General features: G+C 35.3%; 1 protein-coding gene across 10 annotated transcripts in view; it reads right to left on the minus strand.

The window, feature by feature from the left end:
- The window catches only part of HOMER1 (homer scaffold protein 1), a 169,126-nt gene that overhangs the window by 66,474 nt on the left and 83,528 nt on the right, over positions 1-19,124 (minus strand). For 6 of the 10 annotated variants that reach the window (XM_056824810.1, XM_056824808.1, XM_056824809.1 and 3 more), the window contains exons 4-5: positions 13,882-13,992; positions 3,828-3,967 (exon numbers count right to left, since the gene is read on the minus strand). In XM_056824810.1, the coding sequence (XP_056680788.1) occupies positions 3,828-3,967; positions 13,882-13,992 (251 nt within the window). The remainder of the gene's footprint in view (positions 1-3,827; positions 3,968-13,881; positions 13,993-19,124) is intronic. The other 4 variants (XM_007486428.3, XM_007486427.3, XM_007486424.3 and 1 more) reach the window with 1 other exon arrangement.

Below are 19,124 nucleotides of genomic sequence, written 5' to 3' on the forward strand. Positions count from 1 at the left end.
GTAAAACACAAACCATGGTTAAAAGAGCCTCCGTTCCATGAAGGAAATTCATCAAATTCTTATGAAAACTATCAATTCAAAAATAGCCTCCCTGAATAGTTAATATATACTAGTAAGTCTGTTCTAAATTCTTGAACTGCTATCTGACAGCAGCTTTTCAATCTATAAAACTGCATATTTAAGGATCATAAAATTGCACTGACCAAATTAAGTGATATAGTCACATCATAAGTTAATGCACAAAAAGTGAAAAACAGCTAAGTTTACTACAAATTTTTATAATAAACTTCACATTGTAAAAAAAATAACTTCAAATCTAAAAATCTTCCTCTGCTTAGTAAATCTGTCAAAATAAGTTTTTCCCATAGCTTCAGAACATGCTCACAGGGAGAGAAACAGCTACTAGAAATCAGGACAAAAATCCTTACTCAGACTTGTCTTCCTGAGTTCAACTTTGACCTCAGACACTTACTAGCTGTGTGACTCTGAGCAAGTCACTTAACCTTATTTGTCTCCATTTCCTCACCTATAAAATGAACTCTGGAGTAGGGAATGACAAACCATTCCACTATCTCTGCTAAGGAAACCCCAAATGGGGTCATGAAGAGTTGGACAAGACTGAAACAACTGAACCACAACAACATCCTTAGCTTAAGGATTACGTAGCTTACTCAGCTAGTACAATGAAAATTTCCTTGTAGATGATACTTGTGAGGTGAACTGGATGATTAGAGACCAAACAAACATCCTTGTTCCTACATGTCATCAAAGGCAAAACCAGTCAGACTGCAAGCTAACTGCAGAAGCTGAGTAACAAATGAATTAAGATTCTCTTTGGCCAGTGCGCCAAGCCATGTCAGTTTAAACTCAAAGGAAAAAGTATTTCAAATTAAAAGTTGTTTTGGAAAAAAAAGAGCAGAAATATAAAGTGGAAGTCCAGGTGGAAATGCTTAAATTTCCAGGGCCACCCCTCAAAAAAAGGGCATCTGTACTTAGGTATGACGCATCTTGTCTACATCACCTTCACAGAAGAATGAGCAGGAATAGAGAAGAAGCCTGGAATTTTAATTTCTGGAGTATAGGGCATTCCAGGAGGAGGAAATTCCCTCTACTAACACAGATTGGCAATTACTCTGCAATGTATAGAGTATCAGAAAGTTGCTTGGAGGGTTTACAAAGTTAAATGACTTGCCCAAAGGCCACCCAATCGGTATGTATCAGATAGAGATAGAAGGGAAAATTCAAATGAGTTATCATTATTAAAAATAAATCAGAATTGATCACTGAAGTTAAAAGAAGTTGGAGATTACACACTAAATATACTCTAAAATGATATACAAAAGCAAATGATCTTTTTCCTCTTTGGGTTTTTATTCTAGTCTTAAGTCTGTCACTAACTAAATGACCCTGAAGCATTTGTTAAAATAAAATTCTGGAATCCATCTCTAAGGTTTCTTATAGCTTGACTCTATGAGTCTAATAGCAGCTGTATAAAACATCTTTACAAAAATACTGCCGTTTCCTATTTCCAGCCTTAAAACAAAAAAAAATTCCTTTTTTTTTAGTACAGGTTTCTTTTCTGTTTTGACATATCAAAACAAGATCATGTCTTATGAAAGACACAATTGAAAAAGACAGTAAAGTACATTTTAAAATTATTTGTGCTCTGCATTTAAGTAGCATAGTCAAATGTGGCCCCTTCATATTAAAAGCTACCTGAAATGAGAGGCTTCCCACCTGCCGTGCCTTACCAAAACAATGAATTTTCTAAAAAAGATTTTTTGGGAAAATAAATATGAAAGTTGGACTTCAGTTCTTCTATATAGCCAAACTACCTCTCAAACCATAAGCTATTTCCTTTTGAGGTGAACATTCCAGAACATATACATGGCACAAATACACACAGTGTTGGGCTGAGTTTGAGCAGGATAACGCACCCTTGACTAAACTGCAGTTGCTTCTGGTTGAGGAAGCGCTACATAAAGGGTGGCCACAGGCTAGCCAGACACCCTGACAACATCCCAAAGGGAACCTGGAGAGAACACTTAAGACTGTTCGCCAAACTAAAGCTACCAGAAAGTCAGTAAACTGCCAGGTAGAATTTGCAATTGCTAACACAACATATATAGTTTCCAAACGCTACAAGTGTTCATCCGCACTGCTCTTTGGAATGCCAGTTAGAGAAAGAGAATTCTTAACTCAACTCTCTTCAGGGCAGCTAAGTCAACCATCCCGTGGGCAGGCTGGCAAGAACTTTAAGAGCCACACTTGAGAGGATGTGACATTTTCCTCTCCCAATCATCACAATTAATGTCTTTTATACAAAAGGAAAAACCCAGCCCACTCAAATAGTGAGTCTCCCTCTTTTGTTCATTTGCCACCGAATATTCAAAAATATCATATCTGATGAATTAAACAGAGATAGTCAGTAGAGCTCAAATAGAGAAACCTCTTTTTTATGTAACAATTTTTCTGACAATAAAGCTGTTTACTGAGAACAGTTCAAAATATAAAAACATACAACCACTCAAATACATTTTTGCATTAAGCACAATTCTTAGCATTCTGAATAATAAAATGTAACACCAGGGTTTTTTTTTTTTTTTGGTAAATTCCTAATAGGTATTCTGCTCTTTTTAGAAAAGCCTTCTGTATCCAAGATGCATGATTCTGACTAAAAAAGTTCAGGACTTCCCTTACGCTGGTCCTGACTAAGAACTACTTCAAGACTGAGTTACACAGAGGCTGGGCAAGTCTAGCCCTGTATAGTTCTAGTTCAAATTTAATCAAAAGAAACTTTGGAGAATGTAATTTGTAAAAAGCTTTCATTCAGAATATTTTATTTTCATGTCTAGTCATTTCATAGCATGCAAACCAAAGTCACAATACCAGAGATAAAAATTCAATTTGAATGTCCTCCTCCAAAGGACTAATGAGCAACAAAGCAAAACATTTTTACACCATTCTATGAATTTTAAATATGATGACTTCTTATAAGGTGTCAGAGAGAAGTGCTTCCTTAAAATTGAGAGGATGCAAGTGTCTGCTTTGTTTTAACTTCACAGAAGTACTGCAACTCCCTTAAAACTACTTACCACATGTGGTCAGTTATTGGTTTGATAAAAAAGGTAAAAATTCATCTGATATCTTTAAAAGTGTTCAATTCTTTTAAATTCTAGCTCAAAAGGTATTATTATTATTCTTTTTAAAAAGAATTTAGTCTAATATTATTATTAGATATTTTATTCTTTTTAATATTATTCTTTTTAAAAAGAATTTAGTCTAAAACAAATCAAAAAATTCACTGTAAAATTTCTCAAATCTCAACTAGTTTGGCTTCTTACTCAATGAAACCACTTTTGAAAACAATGCGGTAAATCCTCATAAATTCAAACAAATCCAGGAAGGACAGACAATTATATTTTTTTTTTTAAGAAAGATAGTTGTGGTTGTTAATTACATAGAAAAAGACCTGAATGAGGCTAATCAAAGAAGGGCCCCTTTGGCACCATGTTGAAAAACTAAGAATCACAATCAAATTCACTGTTTTCACTGAAATCTTATATCAATTTGCTTAGCAAATCTTTGCTGCATAGATAGTACAAAAGTAAACTTTAGATCAACCCACCTGAAAGACTGTTAAGTTCAAATTAGTGAGCTTTTAAAGTATTTCATTTGTGGATAAATAAAAACTGTACCTTTTGAAAAAAAATAAAGGAGACCCAACATGGAATTTTCGTTCAGTGTCATACTTCATCCAATGTATGCAAAATAAAAGCACACTATACATTTTTTACTTAATCATGATGCTTGAATTGAATCTGTACCTATGTGAAAATGGCAATGCATTCTGGGTTGGTTCAGCCCTTGGCTCTGAGTTTTGTGTCACTTCATGAGTTCTTTCATCATCTGTCCCATTAATACTTTCTGGTGTTAAAGGAGACTGAAGATCCCCTCCTGCTGATTCCTTTAAAAAGAAAAATGAAACATTAGTTAAACTTAATGTCATATTAAATGGGTGAGGCATGTTCATTTATAGTCCATATTTCAATTAAAACTCAAAGTTCATAAAGAATTAAAAACTAAACTTGGAAAGAAGTTATCTATATAACAAAGCAACTCATACAGGAAAATAATAAAGATAGTATAAATTTAAAAATATTCTGTTTTCAGAAGCAGACAACTTAAATTAAACTTAGAATTTATCAATTATTTAAACAATTATTTGTCCACAACTGAAGATATTTGAAGGAAATAGTAGGAAAAAAATGAAAGCACAAAAGAAAATGAATAAGAGTTGAGGGGGAAATATTGGAAACCTGGGAATAAGAGACGATTCTTGTAGATTCGTCCCTACTCATCTCTGACAAAAGCATGTATGCAAAGACAGATTTAAAAAGAAAAATAAAAGAGCTTTAAAAGGAGCTCCCATGATAATGTTTCTTCATTTTGGCTTTGCCACTCTCAGATTTTATGCTCTGATCATTTTTCTTTGCAAAATTTCCTGTGGGTTTTTTTTTTCTGTCTTTAATCAATGTTTGCATAACAATGCAAGTTTAATTAGTCCCTCTGGAAAACAAGGAGAGTTTGTTTTTAAGTCCAAAGTCTCATAATTATTCTTACTGTAATAGCCTCCATCATGGTCTCAGATTTTATACTGAAAGCTGACACAATTTGACAAATCTAGGTACAGTTACCTAGAAGACAATCCAGAAAGAAACAGGGGATAAAAAGCTGCAGCTAAAAAAAAAAAAATAGGGATGCAATCCCTTTAGAAAACTGCAATCTATAAAAAATTCACAGCCAGGAACTATGAACTGGTGGCATGAAAGTAATGAAGAGGAAAGGCTTTCTTATGCCTCCCTATGGTCATTTTAAATCCTCATTAGTCAACTTTCACCGGGCTAGAACCCCTAGAATGTTTGTTGTTGTTCACTTGTGTCTGACTTTTTGTGACCCTATTTGTTTTGTTTTGTTTTGTTTTTTTGGCAAAGATAATGGAGTAGCATGACATTTCCTTTGCCAGCTCATTTTACAAATGAGAAAACTGAGGCCAATAGGATTAAATGGCTTACCCAGGGTAAGTAAAGTGCCTGAGGTCAGATTTGAACCCAGGAAGATAAGTGTTCCTGAACCCAGGCTTGGCACTCTATCCACTGTTCCACCCAGCTGCTCCATTGCCTATAGACGGTTATAACCCTTGAAATACTTGACTTAATCCTTCTAGTCTTATGATACTAACTACAAATCTGTGGGCTGAGAAACATTTTCTTTGTAGCCTAGGAAAGCTTAACTCTGCTCTCTGATGAATGTTTCATGATGAACACGATGACTCCCACTTTAATGTGTGCTGCAATTACAGCAATTCTGAACTATCCTCACTCTCCAGACCAAGTTTGGGCTGCAAAAAAAGAAGTTAAAAGGCAACTTTTCTCTCCGACCCTGAGAAGCACAATCGTCCCTTTTCCTAGTATAGAATGAACCAAGTTTAAAAAAATCTGGTTTGACTGGGGACAAGTAACAAGCCCAAAGAGGTGCAAATCAATGGGAAAGTTTTGACAAACAAGTTAACTAACTGGACTAAAGAGGAGCAGCATAGGTTCTATGATTCCCAGTTAGCTCTCACGCGTGGGATAGGTTGGGGAAAGGGGTAAAAGCGGATCTGTATAGATTAAGATTATAGGGAGATGGGGGGCAGTTAGGTGGCTGGATGGATTGAAAGCCAGACCCAGAGATGGGGTTCAGATCTGACTTCAGACACTTCCTAGCTGGGTGGCCCTACGCAAGTCATTTTAAAGCCCACTGCCTAGTTCTTCATGCTCTTCTGCCTTGGAATCAACCTATAGTACTGATTCTAAGATGGAAGGTAAGGGTTAAAAAAATGTAGGAAGAGAAACTATAAACATCTGCACTCCAGATTCTATCCCTTTCCATTCTAAGGGTGAATACTACTGTGGCTCCATGGGAGAAAAACTCCTATGCAACAGCATGGAAGCAGGGAATGCTACTTACAACTTTTATTAAGAGTGAAAATTAAAGGGTGGAGGGAGAAAAGGGAAGATGAAAAGGGCCATAAAATTATGAGGATCCTCATACGTGGTATTTCAATCTTCCACTCTTTGGAAGCTGTCTGAAATGTTGTAAATCCAATGAATCACCATGGAGCTGCATTCTTGCCCAGAACACCTGCTGTTGTTTCCATAAGCTACCTATCACTTGTGAGCTGAGACTATAGTATTCTGCCCTGCCTAGAAGTGGGGGGAAAAAAAAAACTGGTATAGACCCAATAGGAATGGCAGGATTGAGGAATCAAGAACACCTCAACTCACATCCAGCCCTCCAAAATCTTTCTCCTCCTTGGCTTGAATTTGTTGGAGAAACTGGGCTTGGATCTCCATTCTCATTCCTTGTTTGACTTGAGCAAGTCACTTTAATCTCTTGGACCCCAGTTTCTTTTTCGTAAAATGAAATTTAAACAAGATGGGCTCCAAAGTCCCCTTTCAGCCCTAACATGATGAAAGCATATGTTCAATTAGGTATAATCAAAATTTAGATTAAAAAAATGTTTTACAAGTGGACCCTTCGAGAGTAGACTAGAGATATGAAATGAGACATTCTTTTATTTCAACTTTTTTTTAAAAGGCATGAACTTTAATGTCATTATTGTTAATCAATGAATGCTATCCAAAATAGTATGTGGAATTGTAGTTTAATTGAACAACACAAAATCAAGATGCTAAGCTCTCACACGAAGGGAAAAAAGCAGAATGTAAATTTACTTTACCAAATGATTATTAATGTATTCTTAACATGGCCATATGAATATGTGTTCTCAATGATAAGAAACTGCACTCCTTTTATCATTACAAAAATCCAAATTACAAATGGATATTCCTGCTTTAGAAAAATTTGCACAGCTTTATAAATGGATCAGATTTATCCATTTAATTCAAGTCTATTAATTAAGGATTATGAATGGCAACTATGGCCAATAATTTTTCAACATTGATTTTAAGCTGACACAGCAATGTTGGTGCATTTATTTCAATAAAAACCCCAAGAATCCACAGGAGGCACAATATTTGCTATGGCAAAACTCTGGAAATTTAGAATGAATGTTTATGCTTCAATGCACCAAACTTGGGATCTATCAGTGAGGCATTCTTTTAAACAGTGCTAATGAAGAAATCTGTTTGATTTAATTAGGCTTATTTGATGCAAGAGAGGGCTTTTTTAACAGAGGGGAGAATTAGATAGGGAAAAAAAGAGTAGTGACAGTGCCGTCTCTCCCCGACCCCACACCCCCTCACCAAGAAGAAAAACATCATTGAAGCTTTTTTTTAAAAAATGCATTATATAAACCAAAGAAAGTTCAAATGGAGATATAGATAAGCAAGAAAGTGTGTTAAATTTACTATAGATCTGAAAACAAATGCAAACTATACATAAGATTTATAGTTTCCTCTACTATTTTGTTTTCTTGTTCCTTTTTGTATATGGAGATGTTCAGGTTAGTATGCTGTTTTTTCAGGTTCAAAATAACAAACATTTTAAAACCATACCTGCAATATTTATATAGTCTATTTCTGTTATATCCTAAATTTGTGTCACTTCTTGGGGGATCCAGTCTAGCTCCCAAAGCACACAGCTAATCATATTGTCACAGCTATAAATGTTAAATGAAATGTAACAAAAATGTGTGGTTTTAAAGTGTGTATCTCTTTTAGAATGCAAGGTCCCTATGTGCAAAAACATTTATTTTGCAATTGGGATTTCTTAAGCTTATTTAGATGCATAAAACAATTAGGGATTTTAAAAAACCACTTTAGAAAGTGTGGCTACAAAGATATTTAATATAAGAGCTAATGAAAGCAGAAAAAATTGCATTTCTCCACTCAACTGCCCTATCCCTAAACCCCTTCCCCATGGGAGAGGAGGAATTCTCTTAAAGTTAAAAGTGAGATCACACGAAGTGAAATATGACTGTTTTAAAGGATACATCTGACTTTCCCCCTAATTCTGTAATCAGGAAAGAAGGGCTAGCCAAAATACAGAAAACATGTTGCAAACATCCAGTCTTGGCAAAAATCTGGTTACATTCACAAGTTTGGGGGCACAGATCATCAGAAAGCCAAAGGCAACAGATGTGACCACATAATTATAAAGGAAACAGGATGTGGCAGAGATTCACAAAGCTGTACTCAAACATTCAAGTGTTCCTTTCTTTTTTTCTAGTTCCGTACAGAGTGGTCATGGCTAGAAATGTCTAATATTTGGAGAGATGCTAGACATATGTTAGCCTATACTGCTGGTGAAATGAAGAAAAAAGCACACACTTGAGTGGTGTCATTTTAATATTCCAATTCTGAAGATTTGAAAGGAAGGTGACAGGGAAAGAGGAAGGACAGCCAAGAAAGGAAGTCATATTCCCAAGTCTACTGCTATGCTAAACCATCTTGTCTAGGGCCAGGCTGACCCTTAACTAGTCTAAGTCCCCATTAAGAAAGCTCATAGGACTGGAAAACCTGAGAACGGCTTTAAAGGTAGGGATGGTGGGAAATAGGAAATAAAATTCCCCATACTTTCATGCTTTTATTCATAGGGCAGCTAGATGGCTCAACAGATAATAGTGTTGAATTTGGAGTCAGGAAGACCCAAGTTCAAATCCAGTATCTGACAATTACTAGCTACTTTATCTCAGGCATATCATTTAACTTCTGTCTGCCTAAGTTGTCATTCCTCAACTGTAAACTGCGGAAAATAACATCTACTTTCATCATTGTTGTGAGGATGAAATAATATGTAAACATATGTGTAAAATGCTTTGCATGCTTTAAAATACTATGTAAATGGGATTTGTTATTGTTATTATGGGCCTCAAGTATCAGCATAAAAATTATAAGTAATATATAAAAATAAATATTTACGTAAGTTCCAGGAATTTGAATAAGAATTTATCATTTTGGGAGAATGAATTAAGGCCACCAAATGCTGTCTGACTCTGAAAAGGGAGCTATCAACAGTGGAATATCTTTTTTCTCTTCAAATAAACTCATTTCTAGAATTCTGTCACTAGTTTCAAAGTAGGAAAATATTTCATCCGAAACGAGAAGAACATGGATTGAGTAGGAAACAACATAGGTCAATTATAGCAGATGTAGATAGGGGTGGAGTTTTTGGAATTAACTCTCTGAGGCAAGAATTACAGACTTATGGGATATCTTCCCACAAATCGAATCTATATATCTTTGGCCAGTAAAAATTGAGGTAGGCTGTGGTCTAATACAGGATGATAGCAGCAGAAACGGGAATGAAGTCTTTCTATAATGATTTTAGTGAGACTTGCATTGTTAGAAACAATGGCTTTTGTAGGTTAGACAAAACCAAGGCCCTAACTGCTTGCAATCATTTTTTCCCAAAAATAATTTTAGACATTCATTAAATCTAATTTCATGCCTATAAATGGATATCTCTACTTGAAACCTTACCACGTAGCCTTTCTTCAATAAAATATGCCCTGATTGTTCGAAGGAAGTAGTCCCACCCTGATGGGTTCCCCTTCTGCTTTTTTCACCTCTTCTCTGTTCGTAGATAAGCAAAACAGAGTACAGAAAATAAAAGCCCTTTGGGGCCAACTAATACAATACAGCAAGGTAATACTTGAATAAAGTACACCCAGCTCCAGAGGAAAACTAACCCATAAATTTATAGAAACTAACCATATAGAAACTAAAAAAAAAGAAAGAAAAGAAAAAATAATTTTAGACCTGAAAGAGAACTTAAACCTTTAGTCAAAGCTATTCATATTTATAAATGAAGGAGATAGAAAGGTGGAGGATAATGTCCAATATAATTATGCTAGGATCCCCTAAAACCAACATCCACAGCCTGTCTCCTTTAAACATGATCAGAAAACAAATTGAGGCAGCTGACATCTAATGAAAAATAATTCGTCCAAAAGAAAAAGATTTAAAAGATAGCACCAATCCAAGACCAAGGCAAAAGATTATTTATATCACATGTATTAGAAAAATTAAATTGATGGCTGAAGACTGAGAAGGGCTGTGATTTAGATAATGGAGGGAAAACCCACCCCCAATGAAATGTTATCAAAATAAGGATTATTATATATTAATGAAGGCAGAGAAAAAAAATTTTAATAATTACTAATAAGTGATTCAACTTAATCCTGAAGAAGATCTTAGAAATTATCTAATCCAATTACCTCATTTTACAGGAAAGGAAGGTAATAGTCACAGAGAGTCGGAAAGGAAGGTAATAAATAGTCACAGAGAGCCTGGAGGGTGCCATGGGAAGTGTATTTGGGAGTACCATAGAAAGAAAGAGCACTGCATCCAGGCTCAAACAACCTGGGTTTGAACTTCCTGTTTGGCTGCCTATATGACTTCTGGACAAGCTATGTAAACTCTTTATGTTTCAGGCTCCTCATTTATTAAAAATGAAGGAGCTGGACTGGATGGCTTCCCAGTAAATTTGTTACTAAGAGAACTGACTTGTACAGGATCACAGTTTTAGTGACAGAGCCTAGACTAGAACTACTGAATAGAATGTAAATTCCTCGGAGGCAGAAATGTTTTGTATCTGTATTTGTGTCCTCAACACCTTGAAAAGTTCCTTGTATAATGTGCATGATAATAACTATTTGTGCAATTGACTCTCCTGATTCTAAAGCCACTGGCTCCCACTGATTTTGTCAGACTTATTTCATGTTATTCAGTTTCACATTCACTCTCCGTTTCACAAAGTGTTGCTGCCCATTCCCTAGACTTAGCATTGCATTTCCTGGTTCCACCAATCTCAAAATGCATTCTTTTCACTCCTCCCTTGGTGTCCCTCAAGGCTCAGTTCTGCCCCTGAGATCTCTGGGCTATCAGTGCTCTTTTTCTTAACAGAATACATTTTCCTTTTCCTCAGTATGTATCTCTCACGAGAACTTAAACTTCTGGAGGGCAGGATTTGTTTATATTTTTGTTCTTCTATTTCCTAGCATGTAGCACAATGCCTTTTCTACAACAGAGTCTTAAATACTTGAGGAACTAGAGTTTTACTATAGCATTCTTCCTCTAAATAAGAGTCCCCACACCTCCAAAGAGAACTGTTTAGAAATGCGATACAAGACAATTTACTTAAATTTAATCCTTTAATGAAAGGAATCTGACTGGGAAAGCCATAAGTATGAGGTCCCTTTCCACACATACTCCCATCATCAAAAGGTGGAACTTTTTAAGGACTATTGAAATGCCAGGGCATCTCTGGAATTCTTAGTGTTTCTTAAATCCAGTAGAATACAGATTAACTCTTGGGTTGGGTTAAACCTTCAGAGTCAGATATTACCTTCAAGTTGGGCATGGTGTATATTCCTTTGAATATAATATGCTGCCAAATCATGTGTTTACTGGGCTTAGGGCCTGGGTGGCCAGAAAGCCCTAAGAGTTCAGACTGAAACAGGGATTAAATTAAAATCCTATAGTTTGGTAGCCAAGGTGAAAGATGAGCATATTGAGATCACAATTCTCAAAATGGCCATTTTCTTGGTTCTTTTTTACATAAAATAAATGAATAAAAGCAAAAATAAAAATAAAAGGGGCAACTAGGGATAGCATATTTAATCTCTGATGTACATTTTCACATAAAAATGTATAAACGTTTTTAATGAGAAACAGTTTGAAAAGAGGAAAGCAAAATTAACATCGCCTTGTATAATTTTTTGAAAGACATAGGAAACATGCCTAGGAGGCAAGTAACAGTTTTAAAGGGATTTCTGTTACTTACTATTAAGTATATTTGAATAGGGACCTGAAAATAAAGTAATGATTAGGGAGTCCTTCTGTAGTATAGAAAATGGAATTATGGAACATTAGAGACACTTGGATCATGCAGTTATTGAAACTGCTGTGGAAATTGCAAGAGTGAGGCATCTATATGTTGAACTCCAACTTGTGCTAAGGATTAGACTGACTTCAATAAGTCCACCTAAACCAGTCTTTTAGGATTAAAGGAACAAAAACATACAAAAACACAAAAGGACTGTATCAGTGAAGATATGAAAAAAACATTCTCCATGAAAAGTTTGGTTAAAAATGACTCAAAAGTAATCAAGCTATTCCAAGAAACTTCAGGTACACTTTGCTAGTGGGCCATGGATCAGGGATCAATCTGAATCAGTCCAAGAATATCGTATTTCAACTAGAGTAAATATGATTTTCTAAAGATTCCCTTTCAGGTACCTGCAAAAATATAAGAATTTAATTCTTTATATCCCCAAAGAATCACTAAACAAAAGACAACATAAGTGTGGTAGGGAGGGAGGAGATGATGATAATAGGGGTGTAGGTGTGGTTTCTGTAGTTTTTAATTGATAATTTGGCTAAGTCAATTAATTTATTGTATACTTTTTTAAAATTCAGAGACTACAGATACTTCCAACCATTAAGATTATTTAATAGAAAATTTCTAAATTCTGGTAAGACATTTAAATAAGTGATATTACTCTATATAATAATACTGTAAAGACAAATAACTTCAAAATACTTAAGAACTCTGATCAATGCGATGATCAATCACAATTCAAGAAGATGGACTATTAATGATCTATGCTACCCACATCCTAATAGAGTAGTAGATTCAGTGTATGATGAGACATGTATTTTGGACATGGCCAATAAGGACATTTGTTTTGCTTGACTACATATATTTCTTATTAGGAGTGTCCCCCCCCCCCTTGATAGGAAAAAAGGGGAAAGAGGAAGAAGAGAAAATAAATGCTTGATTGAAAAAAAAAGTTTTAAATACTTGATACTGTTTATATAACAACTTCCTATTCTTTTATGTATCAAAGCTCCTAAGCTTATTTTAGAGGAAAAAAAAATGCAGAGAAATATTGTATTTACCAGACTGCAATGTTTTAACAAATTAATGCTGAAAAAAAGGTCATGGGTTGATTTTACAAATCATTACGGACATAGTGAATTCTGATGTTGCACAATGTCACAGAGATGACTTTGGATTCTGTTAGACTATATCTAACAAGTCCTACTAAACTGCAAAAACTTGAAAGATGGAACTGGCAATGGCTGGGTTTGTCATTTTGGTGTAGGACTTGTCTTACTTCAGAGATGCTCATTTCCAGAATGGTAGCGCTTAGGCAATTTTTTTGGCCATAGCACCCTGATGGCCACTTGCTAAGAGTAAAAATCTCATGTTCCAGTCAGAAAAGAGAGGACCCACACTTACAAGATCACTCAACACATCTCAAAATAAGATTCACTTAATAAAGCTGCTAAATAGTATTTAAAACATTCGTTTCAGTAAACTTTATATGTTGTTTTGATTGACCTTTGGAAGAAAAGCAGAATGAAAGGAAGATTCGCAGGCACTAACTCAACTTGCCATTTGGGGGAAAAAAAGTTACTTATCAAAGACTCTTGTAAAATTAAAACTGTTACTGTCCCTCATAGATTCCTGGGTTTTAAGCAGGAATGAGGAAAGTATTTGCAGGATTGGTTTTTAGTTTTCCCAATCCACAAAATGGGATTATAAGAAATAGCACAGCCATCATAAATTTAGTTAATTTATTTTATGTCAAAGGACTTTGAAGACTTTTAAAATCTTGAGATTTGACATTTAAAAACTAATTTTAATAAACCAGACCTATTTAAATCAATGGAGCATGGAACAATTCTACACCAAATCCTCAGAACAAAAAACAAACAAACAAACAAACAAACAACAGCTGCCTTTCTATTTCCATTTTGAAATTACCTTGATTTTCTCCATTATTTTTTCTGATTCAAATTGAGCATAAAAGAAACTGACTGGCATACCATGCCTGAGAGAGGAGAAGAAGAGCTCAATACCCACCTGGGAAGGCGTACTTGTGAGCTCCATCTTCTCTTGGGATTTCTCCTTTGCGAGTCGAGCAGCTTCTTTGAATTCCTGAAACTTTTCTGCAAACTGAAGGCATGAAGAAAACTATATACATTAATCAAACAAAAAGCTATTTCATGAAGTGTATTTTTAAAATTTTCTAAATGGATGGGCTCTAGGAGAAGATGCATCATTTAAGTATGTTTAAAAAAAAACCAATTAGGCATCTCTAATATGAAAATGGTGATGAAACAAAGCATTAGATGATACCTCTGAAAGTTACATTAACCTATTGCCAAAAATCTAGCATCAGCAAATCTAATAAAATGTCCTAATATTAAGTGGGGGTGAAAATCAGTAAAAGAGAAACATCATATATTAATCCAGACAGGGTACACTTTAAATAGACTTTATTTTGATTGCTTATCACTCAGATAATTGGATTTTCCCCAGCAGTCACTTTTGAGAACTGATATTTGGAGAATGCTTTTAGTTTTTACTGTATTACACAATGAGCCCCTCTATATTTGTTACTTTGCAATTTTCATTGGTATATGAGCCCTATAGTAATGTTGAAGAACTTTCATTTCTGTTCTAACATCATCAATGGATCTAGCTAGCTCTGGGAATAATGTTCTAGTCAACAGCTGCTGCAGTGTCAGCAAGAAAGGAAATGAAGAATTCCACAGGGTCTACAGAGCTGGCAGCACTCACAAAAGCAAAATAAATTAAATGGAATGCTAAGTACTGAGAGCATTTAGGAAATTATAAAAAGTTATGGTTAGCGACGAAGAGCATCTCTTTGCTTTTTGAAGGTGATGGCCTATTAGGTTGCCCCCATCGTTTGTGTGTTCTGTTTGCCAAGAAGTCTGACTATCGAAAACCAAACAAAGAGTCCTGCCTCATTGGAAGTGGAGATAAGAGGCCAAAATAAAGGAAATAGTTACCTTCAAGCCTGACCCAACTTCCTTCTCTAGTCTAAAATATTTCCATTTTTGAGAAAGAAAGAGGGGACTCTCTAGCTGTTCTGCCTGCCCAGAGGGGAAAGAAACTGAATAAATGGGAGATATAAATACATAAATAAAATATGTATGTATATCTTTATTTAGGGGCATCTAAATGGAAGGGTAGCCAAATATAGTAAATGGGACACTGAATTTAAGGCCTGAGTTCATATCCTGACTCTACAACTCATTAGCTGGGTGCCTTTGGGCATGGCACTTGACATGCCAGGATCCTATTTTCTTTGTTTACAAGATGGGAAGCATAGATATAGGTGTATACATATATGTGCACTGCAGACTTTATGAATAATATTATTGAAATTGCTATCGAATCTGCAAGAGATGGGCATCAGTCCATTTGGTGAACTCCTGAATATATTTCTATCAAGAAAGAGCTCCCCCAGGTCCATAGGAACAAAGATATTTTCTGATTAGGGATTAAAAGAATTTCATACACATACATAGATATGTATACATATGTGTATGGACAGATGGACGGATGGATGTGTGTATACACACACAGTCAACACCAGAGATTACTTTCATATTACCTACAACCTAATTACTGTAGCTTAAGAGCAGAATCTGTTGCTCCCTAGCTAGACCTCTAAAATCTAAGGCAAGAAAATTCAGAACATTAAACAGATCCCAAGTCAGAAAAAAATGAAATAAAAGCAGTATTAAAAGCAATTTACTCATACAATTTGTCAGCATGTTTTGTCTTCCTCACTCTTAATTAATATTCCAAAGTAAATGTTCAAAAGTCACTGTCAGAGGCAAGGTACTGATTCTAAGACAGAAGGTAAGATTTTTGTTTTTCTTTTTTAATCACTGTAGACTTCCCATGCTTTTATTATCTCATCTTTTAAAGGAAAAATGGAAGTCATGGTTTAAAGTCCAATCAAAATGAGACTAGCTGCTTTATATAGGTACTTCCTTGTGCCTGGAATGACCTCCTCATGCTTTCTTTCCATAGCAACCAGGTAAAATCCTATCTATCCAGAGCCCAGCTCAAGCTCTATCATATAGTCATAATAAGAAATGGTCCTTCCTTCCTTGAATCTCTTTTTATTTTTATACTACTCTCATTACTTGTATATTCTAGATAATACTACGTATTTGTGTATCTCTTATCACCTTTCCCTGCATCCCACTTTCCTGGATAGATTACAACCCTCTGAAGAACAGACCATTCTCTTAATTGTGTTTCTAGCAATCAAGAACAATGTTCTGCCGTTAATAAATGAGTGCTTGGTTAGCAAACGTACCAGAACTTCCATGTCTAAATAGAAAGGCAGCCAAACATAGAAGGGACCCTGAACTGAAGGCTCGAGTTCATATTCTGACTCTAGAGCTCATTCCCTGGGGGACTTTGGTCATGGCACTTGACATTTCAGAAGCCCATTTTCTTCATCTATAAGAGGAGAGGTTCAGACAAGATGCTATATCTATTCCCCTATGAAATGACTGTGATTTCCTCAGTCGTCCCTTAGTGAAAATAATTTTGGAACTCTTTCAGAATAGAATTTTGTGCAAATTATAGATGAACTCCGATGGCAATCTTATTCCTCTATGATTACACTTTATTTGGGGTCCCATTTGGTCAATCAGATTTTTTTCTGTTTTCTTCTGGTTTCATTTATTCACCAGATTTGTCTCTAAAAATGTTTTGCTATTATTAAAAAAAAATCACATCTGCCCTAAAAGGGCAAAATTTGACCAGTGTTGAGGACATTCAAAAGCTATTCCCAAACAAGAGTTTTAAAATGATGCCAAGGGGCAGTCGGGTGGCTCAGTGGATGGAGAGCCAGGCCCAGAGATGGGAGGTCCAGGGTTCAGATCTGACCTCTAACACTTGGCCCTGGGCAAGTCACTTAACCCCCATTGCCCAGCCCTTACCACTCTTCTACCTTAGAATCAATCCATAGTATTGATTCTAAGGCAGAAGGTAAGAGTCAAAAAAAAAAAGATACCAGCATCGCTCGAGTAAGTATAGAGCCTCTAAGAATAACTACCCTGAAGAGAATCACATTCTTTCATTCATATCAATTCTGATATGATAGTGTGAAAAAATACCTTAAAAATCGTTTATAAAAAGCGACTGCTTATATTTTATTCATCTCCAGTCCACAATTCACAAAACATGCGCTAACAAGTTGATTATATGACAAATTCTTAGATATATTCCCACTTACCCCCCCAAAAAAAGTCTGATTCAATGACCAAGGGTGTGATTTCTCAAAATTGATCAACACCAATAATAGTTAAAATGACCCTAAAAGCAAAAACTCTTGGTTGATAAACCTGAAGTGTTTTTTTTTTTTAATTCCTCTTTAAAAGATCTTAAGTTGGGGCAGCTGTGGAGGGGGGGCTCAGTGGATAGAGATTCTGACCTAGAGTTCAACAGGAAAACATAAGTATATATAAAAATATATACAAGATATTTGATGAGGGAGTCAGGAAAGGCCTCCAATAGCAGTTGGCACTTTCTGGGAGATTTAAGAGAAATAATCCAAGAATGTTTCAGGTATATCCGTCTCTTTGTGACCCCATTTTCTTGGCAGAGATACTAGAGTGGTTCACTTTTTTTCTTTCTCCAGTTCATTTTATAGATGAGAAAACTGAGGCAAACAGAGTTCAGTGACTTGCCCAGGGTCACAAAGATAGTAAGAGTCTGAGGTCAGTTTTAAAATCACAAAGATGAGTCTTTACTGACTCCAGGCTACACTACCTGGCTATCAACAGATGGAATGTCAAGGGGGAATAATGGCTACAAGGCCAGGTTGGCTGCACAAGAGTATGTATAAAGAAATAATTTCATGATTAATAAAGGAGAAAATTAAAGAAATATATGCAAATTGAGCTATTTTCTCAGTTAATCCAGCCTTCAATGAATTACGATGAATTGCCTTGAGAAATCCACTTAGTAATTCTTCTCAGAAGCTTCTTCTGCAAAATGAAATTAGCATGCAATAATAAATCAGTTTCTGTTTAGACAGTTTGCTTGAAATACAAAATGTAACTCCTCTTCCAAGGGTGCTTATTTAATTTTTTTGATATTGAGAGGTTTTTAACATTTTCAGCCTAAGGACTTTCAAGCATAGTTAAGATACCTGACAGGAAAATGTTGGTTTGGCTATACTTGATGTGGTAGAAAAAAAAAAACTGGCTGTAGGGCTGGAAAACCTGGGTTCAAATCCTAGCTCTGATGTCCATCATTACTATGACCATGTATAAATCACTTAACTTTCCTTGGCCTCAGTTTCTTCATCTGTAAAATGAAAGAGTTAGACTAAATGACCTCCAAGGTCCTTTCCAGCTCCACATTTGTGACTCTATTTTTTTGTAAATGAATAACTCCAAGTTAAAACAATAATCCAACCTTCCTTTATGGGTGCGTGTGCATGCGTGTGTGTGTGTATGTGTGTGCGTGCAAAATGAATCAAAGAAAGAATCCTTACCACTTTTCTGGTAAAAATAGTTGAACACTAGGAAAGTTGGCTGACTTGTATTTATAAGGCTAAGCACAAGCATTGTTTTTGCATTTTCTCTTTTCTCTAATGCTGACTACCTTTGTAATTAGCCTTTACTTGAAGAGCCTCCTCTGCTGTTTTTCTAAACTTCAGTTGGATTTTGATAACCATGGCTTCATAGTTCTAGATCCAAACTTCCTTTCTATAACTTTAGTCTTCTCGTGCTAAGGTTTGTGATCAGGGGAAGGTTAATTTGTTCTTTAAAAAAAAATTTTTAACTGTATTTCAGCAGAAATAGCTTCCTTCATTATCTTATAAATTCATTTAATGGATTTAGAAACAAAATTCTAATGAAGTATCTGGGTATTACCAGACTGCCCAAGAAGAGCCAGCCATGAAATCGAAAAGGTAGAGAATTCTAGTCTTAAAAACATTTAGATCAACTAGAGAAAATTGACTTGAGTTTGTCCAAATCATAATATAGAATGTTTAAAATGAGTTATTTAAATTTTAGTTATTAAATAACTTCCCATAGAGTACTCAATTGAAATTTTCCCTACATAAATTAAAAATCAAATATATTGTGTTTTAAATACTTGAAGGAGTTCTGAAGGCACAGAAAACAGTCTAGGAGGGAAACTGGAGTTGCTTAGTCTAAAAAAACAAAAGATTAAGGAATAACTATAAACATATGAGGTATTTTTTAAATGAATTGCATACTATTTTCTGTCTACTCCAAAGGCCAAAGAAGTAGAATTCA

The sequence above is a fragment of the Monodelphis domestica genome, chromosome 3, assembly GCF_027887165.1.
Source record: "Monodelphis domestica isolate mMonDom1 chromosome 3, mMonDom1.pri, whole genome shotgun sequence".
Taxonomy (NCBI): Eukaryota; Metazoa; Chordata; class Mammalia; order Didelphimorphia; family Didelphidae; genus Monodelphis; species Monodelphis domestica.